The following is a 14,891-nucleotide window of genomic DNA, read 5'->3' on the forward strand; positions in this document are numbered from 1 at the left end:
CAGCAGAGTACAGTCCAGTAGGGTACTGTTGAGTATAGTACATATGGTACAGTACTGTAGGGTAAAGTACAGTCCAGTAGGGTACAGTAGGGTACAGTACAGTAGGGTACAGTAGGGTACAGTACTGTAGGGTAGAGTACAGTCCAGTAGGGTACAGTAGAGTCAAATAGACTAGGTCAGACCAGTAGACCAGGGTAAAGTATAGTAGAGCAGGGTCAAGTACAGTAGAGCAGGGTAAAGTATAGTAGAGCAGGGTAAAGTACAGTAGAGCAGGGCACAGAAGAGTAAAGGAAGGTACCGTGCATCAGAGTGAGGAACAGTACATTAATCTCCAAAGATTTAAACAATAAACTAGTTATGAATGTGGACCGTTGTTCCCTAAGGAAATTAACAAGGTGCACCGACCGAAAGGGAATTAGCCTCCAATTTAGAGAAGAAGTGCTCTAACTAGTTTGTATTGAGACGGAAAGTCTACTAACTAGTTTGTATTGAGACGGAAAGTCTACTAACTAGTTTGTATTGAGACGGAAAGTCTACTAACTAGTTTGTATTGAGACAGAAAGTCTACTAACTAGTTTGTATTGCGAGGGGAAGTGTACTAACTAGTTTGTATTGCGAGGGGAAGTGTACTAACTAGTTTGTATTGCGAGGGGAAGTGTACTAACTAGTTTGTATTGCGAGGGGAAGTGTAATGGTCTGTATAGATGGGGGGGAATGTTCTAACTTGTCCATATGAAGAGAAGTGTATTAACTACCCTGTATGTAGAAGTGTAAAAGCAAACCTGCATTGACAGAGTTGTACTAACTAGCCTATATTGAGAACGGATGTGTAATAACTAACCAGTATTGAGAGAGGAAGTGTACTAATCACTCTGTATTGAGCGGGGAAAGGGGTTCATTTTTATTCTGTGGGAAGGTAAGGTTCTGGCAAGGAACTGCAAAAATATATCAGCATGTGCCTCCGTGTCCATACTGCCCAGTATTTTTGTGTTCACTGTAGTCAACACCTGAAGGCTCTTCCATTACCAGAACCATTTGAAGAAGCCTATTTTGGTTCTAGCGAGAGAGTTCCAAATGAAAGCTAAGAGGGTTATTATATGGGGACATCCGAGAACCCTCCTGAAACTCTTTTACTCTACGAGCGAATGTGTTGTGTGTATACTCTCCAGTGTGTGTGTGTGTGTGTGTGTGTGCGCACGCGTGCGTGAGTGTGCGTATACGCGTGTGTCTGTTTGATACAGCTTCTTCCCTTTCAGTTCTGCTGTTGTCGATTGGATCAGACTAACCCCCTCTGCTCTTAGCTGACTGGAGCCCAAATCCCATGGCCAGGCAGCCGCACAACTCTGTGAAATCCTATTTCATTTCACAACGTTCACGGCTCGAGCGGGAAAGAAAGAAACGCACACACTGTTGCCAACTAGGCATCCAATCCCCCAACAGCCTCAAACCCCCTCTGTGAGTTTATCCACAGAAAAAGCCTACCTGGTAGATGGTGAGTTAACAACACACGCACGACGGTTTAGTGCGCACACTTATTACACACACACATGCACATGTGCGTGCGTGCTCGCGACAATATAATCACCAACACATATGTATTTTTACATGCTTGAATATGCCCTCTCTGACACCACACATACACACACACACATACGCGTGCACACACACATTCAGACACACACACGCGCACACACACACGCAGACACACACACACACGTGCGTGCCACTTGCCGTGCAGACACACAGACACAAACCTCATAATAAGAGCCAGACTCTGGCAGACCACACAGGCCCGAGTTGTGGTGAAAACAAAGGCTATTCATATCCCTCCACTCCCAATGAACGTTCCTCGCTCCCTCTCTCCTCTTCCCTCTCTCCTCTTCCCTCTCTCCTCTTCTCTCTCTCTGACTTTCATCCCTCTCTCTCCTTTCCCCATTCTCTCCTATCCTCTTTCTGTCTCTCTCTCTCTCCTCTTTCTCATGCTCTCACTCTTTTCTCTCCCTATATTCCTTTTTGCTCCCTCGCTCTCTCCCTTCTCTTCTGCTCTGCCTCCTTCCCTCTCTCTCTCCCTCTCTCTCTCTCTCTGTCCTTTTGTTTTTTTATTGGGGATAATCTGTGCTCACAACATTCTTTTTATTCCTTGTGTATTGTGTTATTTCTAATCATCTTTATTAGCACATAAACATGTATTTTTACGGCAAGGCCCACATTTCTTAAACTCGGGCACCCTGCCCTCATTGTTGAGAGAGGGGGAGAGCGACAGAGTGGGGGGGGGGAGCGAGAGAGTGAAAGAGAGAGAGGGAGGGAGAGAGATGTTCTGAATCCGTGTTGAGAACACAGAGCTAGGGAGTGAGGGAGATGAGGAAAGGGAGGAGGGAGAGGCAGCTCACCGATAACACAATGCATGATGGGAAAGGGACGCTGCCAGGACACGTGTGTTAGATAGCAGGTCTTACTGGCCAGGGTTCCGTTGGACCGTAGCCATGGCACCTGTGTGGGTCGATTACGCGCGCGCGTGTGTGTGTGTATCTGGAGTCGAAGCCCACTCCTAACGCTGTATAGAAGCTTTAGCCGGCCCACAATGCATCCCCAGGTGCCCGGGGCCTCTGTGATTGGGCGTCCCGGGGCAGAGACAGTGTCAGACATAGGGAGATGTTTTGATTGGCTGAGCTGAACCCCAAATCCGACGGGTTGAGGACGGGTACATGGGCTGGTCCAACTGGCTGCAGTCTTGATTACGGGTGTGTGTGTGTGTGTGGGTGCTACCAGGACTGGGGAAAGATGGTGTTTCAGCAGTTGGAAAAGGCCAGTAAAGGCCAGTTCCGGTATGACGACAGGTTGAGGGACGTCTGGACGATCACAATGGGGGAACCTTTCCGATCGTCCCATTGGAGAACACGCGGAAACGTCGTCATCGTCCTCAGCCAATAGGATGAAGGTGGAGCAATACCGTGCTCTCCACCTGCCAATGGGGTGACAGTGCAGAGCTCCGCAACTCCCTGGCCCTCAGCCACTCCCCCCTCTGGTCGCCTTCAACATGTATCCCCTCTACTCCCGGTCTCCTCAATGCTCATCCCCGAGCCGCGTATGAATTATATATTGTACTATATATACAGAACATATGTCCGGTCCATATGCCCAGCCCGGAGCGCAAATATCTCAGAAGCACAGGCTAATTAACATTTTAGAGGGAAGACGCCAAGGCGTTGGAAACGGGCGGCGAGTCCCAAACGGCCCCTTATTCCCTTAATCCTCGGCTCGGCCCACGGTCGTCCGGCGTAGCGCGCAAGGAGGAGGACGGGGTGTTGTTTGGGACACAGCCGGACCCTCTGACCTAATTGGGAGTGCATCACCAACACAAACCCAATGCAAACGTGTTAATTGAGACACATTTCCGGGGAAGAGGGAGGGGGGGGGCTTTTTTTATTTTTTTTATTGCCGTCTGATATCAAAGAAGTGAGATGGATATAGGACGGGCGCTTTATGGGGCTGTGAGAAGATGGGTTTGGTTTAACTTGCCATCCGGCGTCTCTAACCGACAAAGGGATGTATTGTGGACCATATGGCTGAATTCTGTGGAGGTGAGATCTCTGAAAAACCTGCGCTGTAACACACTAATAGCCACATGCGCACTAACAAACACACATGCACACCCACACACACACACACACCCCCTCAATGGGCCTCACATATGAAAGGCGCTGATGGTGGGATTGATACTCAGATGGCTCCGTTTTACAGCGAACGAATGGCACTGTATCAATAATCCCACACACAGCCACACAAACACCGATGTGCACACACACACACAACACACACACACACGCACAACACACACACACACACACACACACACAAGCCACCTGTAAATACTTTATTTGAATCCACAAATCACATTAAATTGGAAAGGATTCAAAATTAAAGGTGTTGAATACCAAGACTCTTATGGGTACAGGAAGAACCTTCATGCTCGTGACCTCTGACCTCTCTCGCTCATTTGGACACCGCTGTTCCTTGTTATGGCCCTTGCCTGTGCTCCTGACCACCGTTCCTATTAAAGTTCCTCCTTCCTCACTGTATCTTGTCTGTCGTTGTTTTGGATTCCGTTCCTTTTTGTAACATCGTTCTTTTCATGTATTGTTTTAGTTCTGTTGCTTCTTAGTTCATTTAATTAAAAGCAATCCATTCTCCCTGCCTCCTACCTACGACGTAATAGCTTCGCCCGCAATCTGGAGGTCACCCACTTTCAGTCCGTCAGCATGGCTGAGACTCCCAAATACCAGAACTGCAAGTCTTCCCAAGGCTGTCCAGGCGTGACACAGGGGGCTGGTACATTAGGACCCTGACAGCAAAGTTCTGCTCCACGTAACGGTCAAATGGGCTGCACAGATCCACGATGACCACTTCCCCTACACCTCCTGTCTGTTATTCGGACTACAGAGAGATAATCTGTACTATCCAAAGCCTTGTTGGTTTTCTGCCTCTAACAAGCCGCGATAATTATCAGCACTCTTGCACTGATTTTATTTAGCATTATCAATCCGCAGAAAAACAACGCAGAGACAAAAGTGCGCGCGCACACACACACACACACACACACACAAACGCACACAGATAAAACAGGCCAACCTGCATGAGATGGCAAGCACATCAAAGTCCGGGCCGAAACCAGTCTGTTCCAATGTGTGTGCACGATTGTGTGTGTGTGTGTGTATGGTTGTTTGTGTGTGTGTGTGTGTGTGTGTGTGTGTGTGCGCGTGTGTGTGCATGTGTGTATGTGAAAGGCAGAAATGTCCTCTGTGTGTGTCCCTGCCAAAGCCACCTCGGGGAGAAATTGTTGGAAAAATGTGAATTTTCACACCGCCATCTCAGGGGGGCGAAGAAGGAGAAAGGGAAGGGGAAAAGAGAAAAGGAGGGGGGTGCGTACTGTTGGGGAAGAGTGTGTGTGTGTACGTGTGGAAGGGGGTTCTGGAATGGATACGGGCCCTGTGCTAATTATTTCAGTACACTTTTAGGGGGTTTAACATTAGTTTCCTGGGTTCAGATGTTGCAGCCAAGATGGAGCGCTGCTGTATATTGTTTTCTGCTTAGTTAATTGCACACCGCGTTTACGCACAATAGTCAACTGTAGTTCTGGCTAAATGCAGAACACACATGGGTGTGTTGAAAAACAAAAACAAAGGAGAAATATTTGATTAGTCTGTGTGTGTGTGTATGTTTCAATGACAAGTATCTACCAGCCATATGAGAACAGCAGTAATGAAAATAAATAGTGTGGTGTACAGTAGGTATAGAGACAGCACTGGCCCTATGTAGGCCAGAAACCCCCTTAGACATACTGCATACAATCCCTGGCATGACATGTGTGTGTGTACAGAGTTAAAGGCAGACAAGTTCATACAGAACCAGATGGTAGCAGTAGGACAGAATGTTACTGTATACGGCCACGCCCCAGAGGTGCACTGTAAACCCGGTACTGTGACACATACTCATCCGGCTAGACAGGCTACGGTGTACTGCGAGTCACGGCCAATAGTCACTGTATCATCCTGCTAGTCAGGCCCAATAATCACTGTATCATCCTGCTAGTCAGGCCCAATAATCACTGTCCCATCCTGCTAGTCAGGCCCAATAATCACTGTCCCATCCTGCTAGTCAGGCCCAATAATCACCGTCCCATCCTGCTAGTCAGGCCCAATAGTCACTGTACCATCCTGCTAATCAGGCCCAATAATCACCATCCCATCCTGCTAGTCAGGCCCAATAATCACTGTCCCATCCTGCTAGTCAGGCCCAATAATCACTGTCCCATCCTGCTAGTCAGGCCCAATAATCACTGTCCCATCCTGCTAGTCAGGCCCAATAATCACTGTCCCATCCTGCTAGTCAGGCCCAATAATCACTGTCCCATCCTGCTAGTCAGGCCCAATAATCACTGTCCCATCCTGCTAGTCAGGCACAATAATCACTGTCCCATCCTGCTAGTCAGGACCAATAGTCACCGTCCCATCATGCTAGTGAGGCCTAATAGTCATTGTGCCCATCCTGCAACTCAGGTCCAATAGTCACAGTACCACTGTAATAGTCCGGCCCAATAATCACTGCAACCATCCTGCAACTCAGGTCCAATAGTCACAGTACCATCCTAAAAGTCAGGTCCAATAGTCACTGAACCCTGCTCATCCGATCTAATAGTTACTGTAGCATTATGCCAGTCAGGTCTAAAAGTCACTTAATCACACAATAAATAAAAAATGCAAGAATTGGCAAATTGAGTGACTTTTAGTGCCAAAGAATCATCAATTGCACTTTCTGTATTTTACCATTCAAAGTTTGACCAACAGGTTGCGACCCTGACAGCCAGAAACATTAATGGAAAGAGGATCCTCGGGCCTCTAACGTTTTTCCTTGTTTTAATTACTATTTGAAATAGGTATTTTATTCAGGGGCTGGAACAGATACCTGCATAACCCACCAAATGATTTTTATCCATCACAAGAGTAAGAAAGGGAGGTTCTTACAGTCTAGAACTGTACACAGCACATTCAGGAAGTGTTTCCCAACACCAGGGTTGATGATCCCATTGTGGGTAGTCAGATCTGAGACTGGAGTTGACAGAGAAAACTGAAAAATGTTGAACTCCGTACAGAACTGGGGTAACGCTTGCTGTAATGCAAAGAGCGGTTTATGTTTTATTCCAACAAATGTGGATCAGTTTGTGTTATGACATAATTCCTAGTAGATAAAGCTCCCAGGACCTGTCTTTTTTGTTTCATTAGGAACTTTCTAGAAGAGTGGACAGAACTATGGGGTAATATTAGACTTGGAGGAAAATATCTATGGAAATGTTATTTTCTAAACAGAATATCACACCCAAATCGTTGCCTCTTGACCATTATTTTCTTCTTCAAACCATACCGTCTGTCATAAAGCCATGCCAGACAGATTCAAATATTACATTTCAGTCTCAAAAGAAGTAATACTGTCTTAGCTACAATTGAGAAAGTAAACACTGGCAAGTTAATACATCTCTTTATTTTAACATGCTCGGTTCGCAATGTTTTTTAAATATCAAAATGGGTTTCACATTTGCAGAGTTTGACTGACAGCTAAGATACGGCACCACATGGCGTAATTGCCATACAAACGTCTCGCATGGCTTTATGACAGACACGCGACCACATGGGCATAATTAAAGTCAAGCCGTGGCATAATTCCCTTACTGCAGTTTCTGCGAGGGTTGTCGTTATAGTTGAAGATTAGGCAGCTACACATCTAACAGCACAGGAGAATGCTCCAATTAATGTGTGTAGCATAATGCCACGGAAACTCTGTCTCTACTTGTCGATGTTCAGCCTGAGACACAGACCGCGATGACTCAAAACATTAAGCCACACCGTGGTACTTAACAATGAGGTTTCTCCTGGCTACAATCACCTCATTGTGTCCCACAATCCCGGGGTGTAGTTCTGCGGTGATGAGCTCTAATGCACAGCCGTTTACCACAACGCATTAGATTACAAACACAAAGTGTTTCAATGGGCCATGTAATGTTAACATCCAGACGCGATCATTGAAATAGTATGTCAATATTATAAGTCTATGAGTGAGATTGTTTCAGATGTGATTGATAGTCACCTCTCCACTTTCCCAATTAGGCCTACAAAAATCCACTAGACAGAGGAGGCAGGTCGATGTCTATGAAATAACACTAATTATAATAAGACTGGAAATATATTTATACAAACGAAGGTATTGCTATAACATGCATAAACACATCACCTCCCCCCCATTTTTTATATATATTTTTTATATATATACCTGGTTGTTTATCAAAGTTAGCTGGTTAACTCACTGATCCACACACCATTTAATAGGGATCTACTTAGTCTCTTCGTAATAGTTATGCAGCCCGGGCCATGTACACTGCTCTTAGTCAACACGACTCTTCCTCTGGTGTCTTAATGTTTGTGTAAGGCCGGGTGACGTGGGATTCATGTGTGCAGGTGCGAGGCCGCCTCGGGCCCACAGTACGCAATTGTGTATTCTGAGTAATGATTGGTGCCATATAGGGCCAATTCACACACACACACACACACACACACACAGACCACACATCATACACACATACCGTAGGCTACACCCCACGACCACACTCGGCCATCCTCTAGATCAGATGAAAGTGTTCATTCATTCTCGGCAGCCCAACGAAGGACTTTCAATAAATTATTACGAGTGATCCTTTGAAAGATAATGAAGATTTTTCATTGTCGATTCCTATTTAACAACGTGTGTAATGCTCCTTATCGTTAGCCTCATATATCTGCCTAATAACTGTCATCATTAGTTAGGTTGAAGTAAGATGCACATGCTTGTGGCAATCAAGAGAGATGTGGTTTCGATTGGACGTGCCCGGGACGCCAGTGAAGCACATCCATACTCAGGGCAAATACATCTATGCCCTTTTACCCCTCCCTTTTGCGCGAGACCCCGAAGTGTCATCGACTACGCAACTCAAGTAGCCTACCCATTGACAAAAATGCGACCGCCAGGCTACATAAAAATACAATTCAGCAAGAAGAAGAAATATGGTGGAAGAGGCGCAACCCAGACACTGGAGCTTCTAAAGGGTTGACATGACGGCAACACGAGTATCACCCGCAAAGTCCCACATTCTGACCAATCCAATGATTTTCTAGAACGATATAACCTACTGTCATCGCATGGGTTATTTTATTTGATTAAACCAGGGCAAAAATACACCCACATTCTCGCCACGTTGTAGTCACATGGCCTTTATATTCAAATTACGCTTTTGTTCTATTATATTTTATATACATAAATTACCCTTTTTACGTGGTTAATAAATCATATACATTTCACGGGAAATGTATAATAGCCAAGACTATCCCAATAAAATTTATTAATAACAAATAATAGGAAAATCTCGATAAAACAATATAATGTAAAATGCTGTAATATGTCCAATTACAGTAGTTACAATAGATGCAGCCTTGCCTGCAGCATTTATTTGCGTTTGACAGCTTAGGGATAAGCAATGTCACCCAACTCCCTAAATCAACATGGTAACGAACCAGAACACACAAACACACGCACGTACGCACACAGCCTAAAATACACCACAATAACGAACAAATAAACACGTGTAGAATAACGTAATATCTATAATAGCATAATCAACAAAAACGCTGACTGAAAGAGAGGTGTATTTTAACTGACGTAAATCAAATGAGACCCCTTCTATAGGAAATATTCCTATAACATAATGAAAAGCGAATATTGCTCAAATGTAATCTGATATGCTAAAAGTCAATAAGGCTACCATGGCTTTGAAAGGCTTTCTCAAGTGATATTATTAATTTACATAGCACGTACCATTATAGCGCATGGAAAGTTGCCAACTCTCTCAAAGACCCATTTTACTTTAAAAGTTCTGCTTCCAAAAAAAGTGAGAGAGGGAGACGGAGCAAGGAGGGCGAGAGAGCGACACTCGGTTTCTTCTTCGGTGTTACCGGAAGCAAAAAAAGTCCTATAAACAAGTCGGCCTGTGTCCCAGAAAACAGTCTTTGAAAAAGTGAGTCTTCTCTGCTGACAGAGAAGGGGAAATTAACACCAGCTAGCAGCACTTTGCTGCTTCTAGTCGTTATTCTAAGTTCTTCGTCTCACTACTTAGCGTAAACTGCATCCATTTCCAACGCTAGTCTTCGCCCCAAGAAGTTCGGGAGACGTTTGAGTCCAAGTCCTGCTACCTTCAACACCGAGTGGTGAAAGAAAGTTATCCAACGAATCAGTAGAGTGAGAGAGACGCCGGTTGGCCGAACAGCAACAAAAGTCTCACAAAATATGCTAAATACTTTGTGGACGGAGATTAGATTGAACGTAAGTTTTTATTTATGTATTTTATCCCGCTTTAAAATAACAGCTCTGCTCCCGTTTCCAAAATGTGTATCCAAACTAACACCAACACCATTCTCTCTTCCTTCACCGTCTCTCTTCTCGTTCTGCTTTCTCCTTGTCCCCCCTCTCTCTCTCTCTTGATCCGCAAGCGGGGAGTCCCAAGTCCCTCGCCGCCTCCTCCTCAAAGCGTACGAGATTAAAGAGACGTCTTCAAAATCATTGTTGCATTGCCGAGATAGCAGAATGCCTGCACAGCAGCAACAGCAGCAACATGGACAAGCCGCATGCACATTATAAGCGCTCACAAAGACCTGTAAAAAAAAAAAATCCTCAATAAAATGCAGACTGCTGAGATAGCCTACGCGTCAATGTCAATAATGCTGACGGTCTATTCCCGATATCAGCGACACAAAATTGTAATAATGCCTCTTCAGTATGAAATTACATTTATGACAGTTGTTTAATTGCGTTAGAGCGTCCGTTGTGGTCCAGTGGAAGCTGCGAGCGGGTTGAATTATTAATAACGCGAACAGTTCGCAGTCTGTCGCGCGGAGCAAGTGGCCAGGATAGCAGCTGGGGGTTTAGGAGCATTAGGCGGGTTCTGGCTAAATCACGGGCGGCGGGGATTACGGGCTGCCGGTAGCCTACTGGCTCGCGCTACCGGTCGCAAAGGAACGGAGAGAGAGTGATGGACAAGATTGAGTAATAGAGGTGTCAGGTGTATGCTATGGGGGAATATCCTGGTCAGGAGAGGTCAGTCAGTTACACTTGGAACTTTAACCAATGTTTCATGGGTACAGCTGGTAGATGTAAATCTGGTAGTGACTAACTTAATCGTAATTTTTTTTGAAGTATCCTTAGTCGTTATGTAGTCATATGGGCCTGCTGAAGTTTATAATGAGAGCGCAGTGCCACAAACTTGGTAAGGCAGGCAAGGCAGTGCTTGGGGGCCAATCAATATCCTCATTAAAACTCCACACCGTCCATAAGGTAAATTATACGTAGCGAATAGATTGTACATTTGCAATGAAAATTCAAGATGGGTAAACTTTAGGACACCCGGGACAACTGATGGGATATTTAAACGATTTAGGCCTTCTGAATGAATCAACGTAGGCTATCTCAGGCACTTGGGTTCAGGTCCATAATGGTTTAACGTAGCCTGCTCTGCTCTGAATGTCCTGTTTTCATGCAGTTTTCTTGAATTTGATTAAGGACATTCGTTTGCCCATCACCGCAGTTGCACGTTTCGTATTGCAAGTTAAAAGACACCCCTGCACGCACCCACACGCACACATACAGAAACACACAACATTGGCCTATACAAGCGTAAAAAAACGTAAACCAATTGGCAATAGATGAATAACCATTATAAATTGTTTTTTTTTCGTTTTGGAGGGTTTATAGTTATTACCGAACAACAAACTTGAGATATGTTTAATATTTTATTGTCTAGCCTGGTCTATCAGACATTTCACATGCAGGTTAAAAAACGACCATTTATGTACCATTTCTGTATATGTAAATATTTTTGTGTTGTCCGTGAGTAGTTAGTTATAAGATTATTACCCTAAAATTACATTCCTGTGGCACATCACATCAGGAGTAACATAACGGCATTATGAATTATTGAATCTTGACCTCCCCAACGTCTTTGGCCTAATCTATTATTCATTCATAATTGACTTATAATTTAAGTTAAGAATTAAATCTGATTTAGATTATGCCTTTTCTATTTAACGGAGGTGGTTAAAAGGTGCGGGGAGCTGCAGGATTTAGTGGTATGTTATATAGGCCAAAGACACTTTTTTCTCGTAAGTCTTTAAAACGAGTCTTGAAATATTGCAATTCTGTATGGATCTTCAGCATCATTGTTTTCCCATGACTGTGTTGATTTAAACATTTCCGAGGGACTCAAAAGTAGAAAGAATATGTTTCCAATCGTTGATATTTAATGTAGGGGAGTTTTTAAATATACATTAAGCGTTCTTAACAAAATGTATTACAATGCTAAACAAATAGGCTTATACATTTTTTACCACTTGATAGCTTGTAGATCACTGTAAGATGCTGCTTATTTTATTAACTATGAACCACACCCATTATGTCTGACCTTAGTTGAATGTTATTTGGATTATACATTTATTGCTGTGTTGCAAATACGTTACAGGAATAACTAAAACAAACTTTCGTTAGAAGTATGTGTATTTAATTACTAGGCCTCGGCCGAATCATTTAATCGTACTACATCCTTCTCATCGCCTATAAAGAAGTAATTCGATTTTTTAAAAGTATTTCAGTAATTTCTCAATACATATTTTTTTGTTCAAGTAAGATTTTGGATATCTTTTATCCACCTGGCACAGGTTGTTTATTCATTATATCAGTCTTTTTGAATATTTAGTAGATACACAAATCAAGTTAGAATCATCTTATAGCCTATACTCAAAAGTTTAAAGTATAATTCTTCACGGTCAAAATATACATTTAAAACTACGATGTTCAATGCTACACCCTATATTTTGCACGGTTAAGATATAGATAAGATAGATAAGATATAGATACTACAGGAAACACAAGAGTATCGTTACATATTTCAGAAGAAAACATGGAAATAAAAAAACGAATACTTACTATTTTTCAAAAAACATCTCTGGTATAAGGATAGAGTGACCGAACTCACTTCAAAAGCTATCGAAATTATTCGTGTGATATCATGGTTAATTAATATTCTCCTTCTTTTAACACGACAACGTTGACCCTATTCTATATTCTTTGTTAAAACACAATTGTAAGTAAGATAAAACCTCCAAAAAGAAGTATTGTACTAGCAAAAATCTATGCAATAAATTCATAACATTTTAAATCTGAAAGCTAAGCACTGTTAAATAATAAAATAATATTGTGCAAAAATATACCTATTAAGCCTAACGAATGATATACCCTTTTATGTCCAACGATGCACCATGAGGGACACATTGGACCTTAAGTTTGGTATTTTTCTACAGTAGTTGCGAACATGTCTGCACTGTAGTGTTGAAGAAATTAAAATATAAATAGTTTAGCAATGTACAGTTCACGAGGGCAATGCGTCGCTCTTCTGTCACCTGAAAAGAAATAAACGACTAAAACTCACATAACTAAAGAAAAACACACATTTTATTGACACACGTTGTGAAAATGTGTCTCAAGCAAAAAACATGGCAACAGACAAATTAATAATTGATAGCCTTTATATGGACTACTTTATAGTATGGCCTGTTTTGCCACGCTCCGGAATCTTGATTGTCCTGCATTAACTACTCAATATGCCAAAGTGCCGGGTATTAAAGTGCTGTATTTTTCATCATTTTATAATAATAAACAAATAATATATATCTGTTCACATTCAACAATCTATTTTATTTGCTGTCTCCTCTTTCCCTCCAACTTTTACCACGCATACACGCAAAACACACACAGACACTGGCATGCATGCCTAACCTACGTTCGTTTGTATATTCCCATGCATAAAGTATATCCTTGAAACTTGATAACAGTTAATATTTGTTTAGAACAATATGGCAAAAAAACAATCATGTATTATGATGTTGAGAGAAACATTTGAAAGATATGAATCGGTATTGGCTTAATTTAACGAACGCCAAAAAGAGAATATAAAAGGAGTACACTGTCTTGAATTCAATAAATTCAGTTCGTTTTCACTTGGGTAAAAACCACATGGTACAAAACCATTCTATTAAAGATCGAAATAATGATATCTTCCAGTAAGGTCATAAAAACAAACTGCTAAACTTCAGCTGTGGTACTCGCGCAACTCGGCGTAATTGTCTTCAGCGCAAGCATAGCCGCTTGCCTCAGCGCATTAATTAGAGGAAGCTTTGGGCTTATGAACCGTATAGAAGGGTTAGCGGTGCACGGCGGTTACTGCAGCCCCCCATAACGACCTCTCTCGCGACCGCAATGGCACTGATACCAAGCTGTTTTAAGACCAGCCATTATGTGGGCAAAACGTTCTTAAAAACCTCACTGAGCTCGAGAGGCAGCAGCGGCAGACTGGAAAGAGGAAAGTTCAGCCGGGGACGTCTTCAACTTATTCTTGCTCTTTTTCAGTTAGAAAATTTAGTTATTGAAAAATCAGTTATGGCACAGAATATTTGGGGTGTCCAATTAGTGCCAGTTTGGCACTTTTCAATTTTGAGATATAACTCCATGTTCATTTATAGTAGTTCACCTCTTTGCTCTTCGGGTATTATAGTTTTTAGGAGAGCAGTAGAAAAATATCTACCCTTATCCAGGTATCCACAATGGGAATTAGGCCTTTAACTCAGCCCTCTGTCCATATAGATTATTTTACTTTAACTAAAATCCAGAAGTCAATGCCATATGAGTGTAGTTGTGCCCTAACCACAGGCCTGATGTATCCTATACATTACCATACATGGCAAGCCTATCCAGTTATTCACTACAACAAATACATCAAGTCAAAGACATATTTTTCGGGCCTAAATACACATTCAGTCAGAGCTCATAGCATCAGCATGGTCAGCCTAACCCGAAAACACCCCCAACCTGAACAAGTTTAAAATAAGATGATCTGCCCCGTAGGGACCTTATTCCAGAAGAGAACGGCAACCCCAACCCAGCGTGCCACCTAAGGAGCAGGGTGGCATTCGGGGGGAGCTGACAGGGCCATGGAACACACAAGGGCCTTTTTGTCCGCGGGCAGAGAGGTTTATCCTAGCATTGCAGTGAGACTGACTGAGTGTTGTCTAGCATTACAAATCTCCCTCTCTGGCTGGGCGGAGCTTTTCTGGCCCCCGGCTCTTCTCATTCTCCCTGTCTGACTCCCCTTAACGGTCGGACAGTGGGAGCAGACGAAAAAGAGAGAGATGGGGGAAGGAGTGAAAGAGAGGACTTGAAGGCAGAAAGAGTTTTAAAGAGTCTTAGGAAGGGGGGGGGGTAAAGAGAAA

General features: G+C 43.1%; 1 protein-coding gene across 10 annotated transcripts in view; it reads right to left on the reverse strand.

The window, feature by feature from the left end:
- LOC105012152 (nuclear factor 1 X-type-like) overlaps positions 1-9,495 on the reverse strand; it is a 113,519-nt gene extending 104,024 nt beyond the window's left edge. For 4 of the 10 annotated variants that reach the window (XM_034294390.1, XM_034294391.1, XM_034294389.1 and 1 more), the window contains exon 1: positions 9,397-9,492. In XM_034294390.1, coding sequence (XP_034150281.1) covers positions 9,397-9,399 — 3 coding nt within the window. In that variant the 5' untranslated portion in view covers positions 9,400-9,492. Of the gene's footprint in view, positions 1-9,396 lie in introns of all 10 variants that reach the window. The other 6 variants (XM_034294400.1, XM_034294392.1, XM_034294399.1 and 3 more) reach the window with 3 other exon arrangements.
- Positions 9,496-14,891: the final 5,396 nt, after the last annotated feature.

Source organism: Esox lucius, chromosome 9 (assembly GCF_011004845.1).
Source record: "Esox lucius isolate fEsoLuc1 chromosome 9, fEsoLuc1.pri, whole genome shotgun sequence".
NCBI lineage: Eukaryota > Metazoa > Chordata > Actinopteri > Esociformes > Esocidae > Esox > Esox lucius.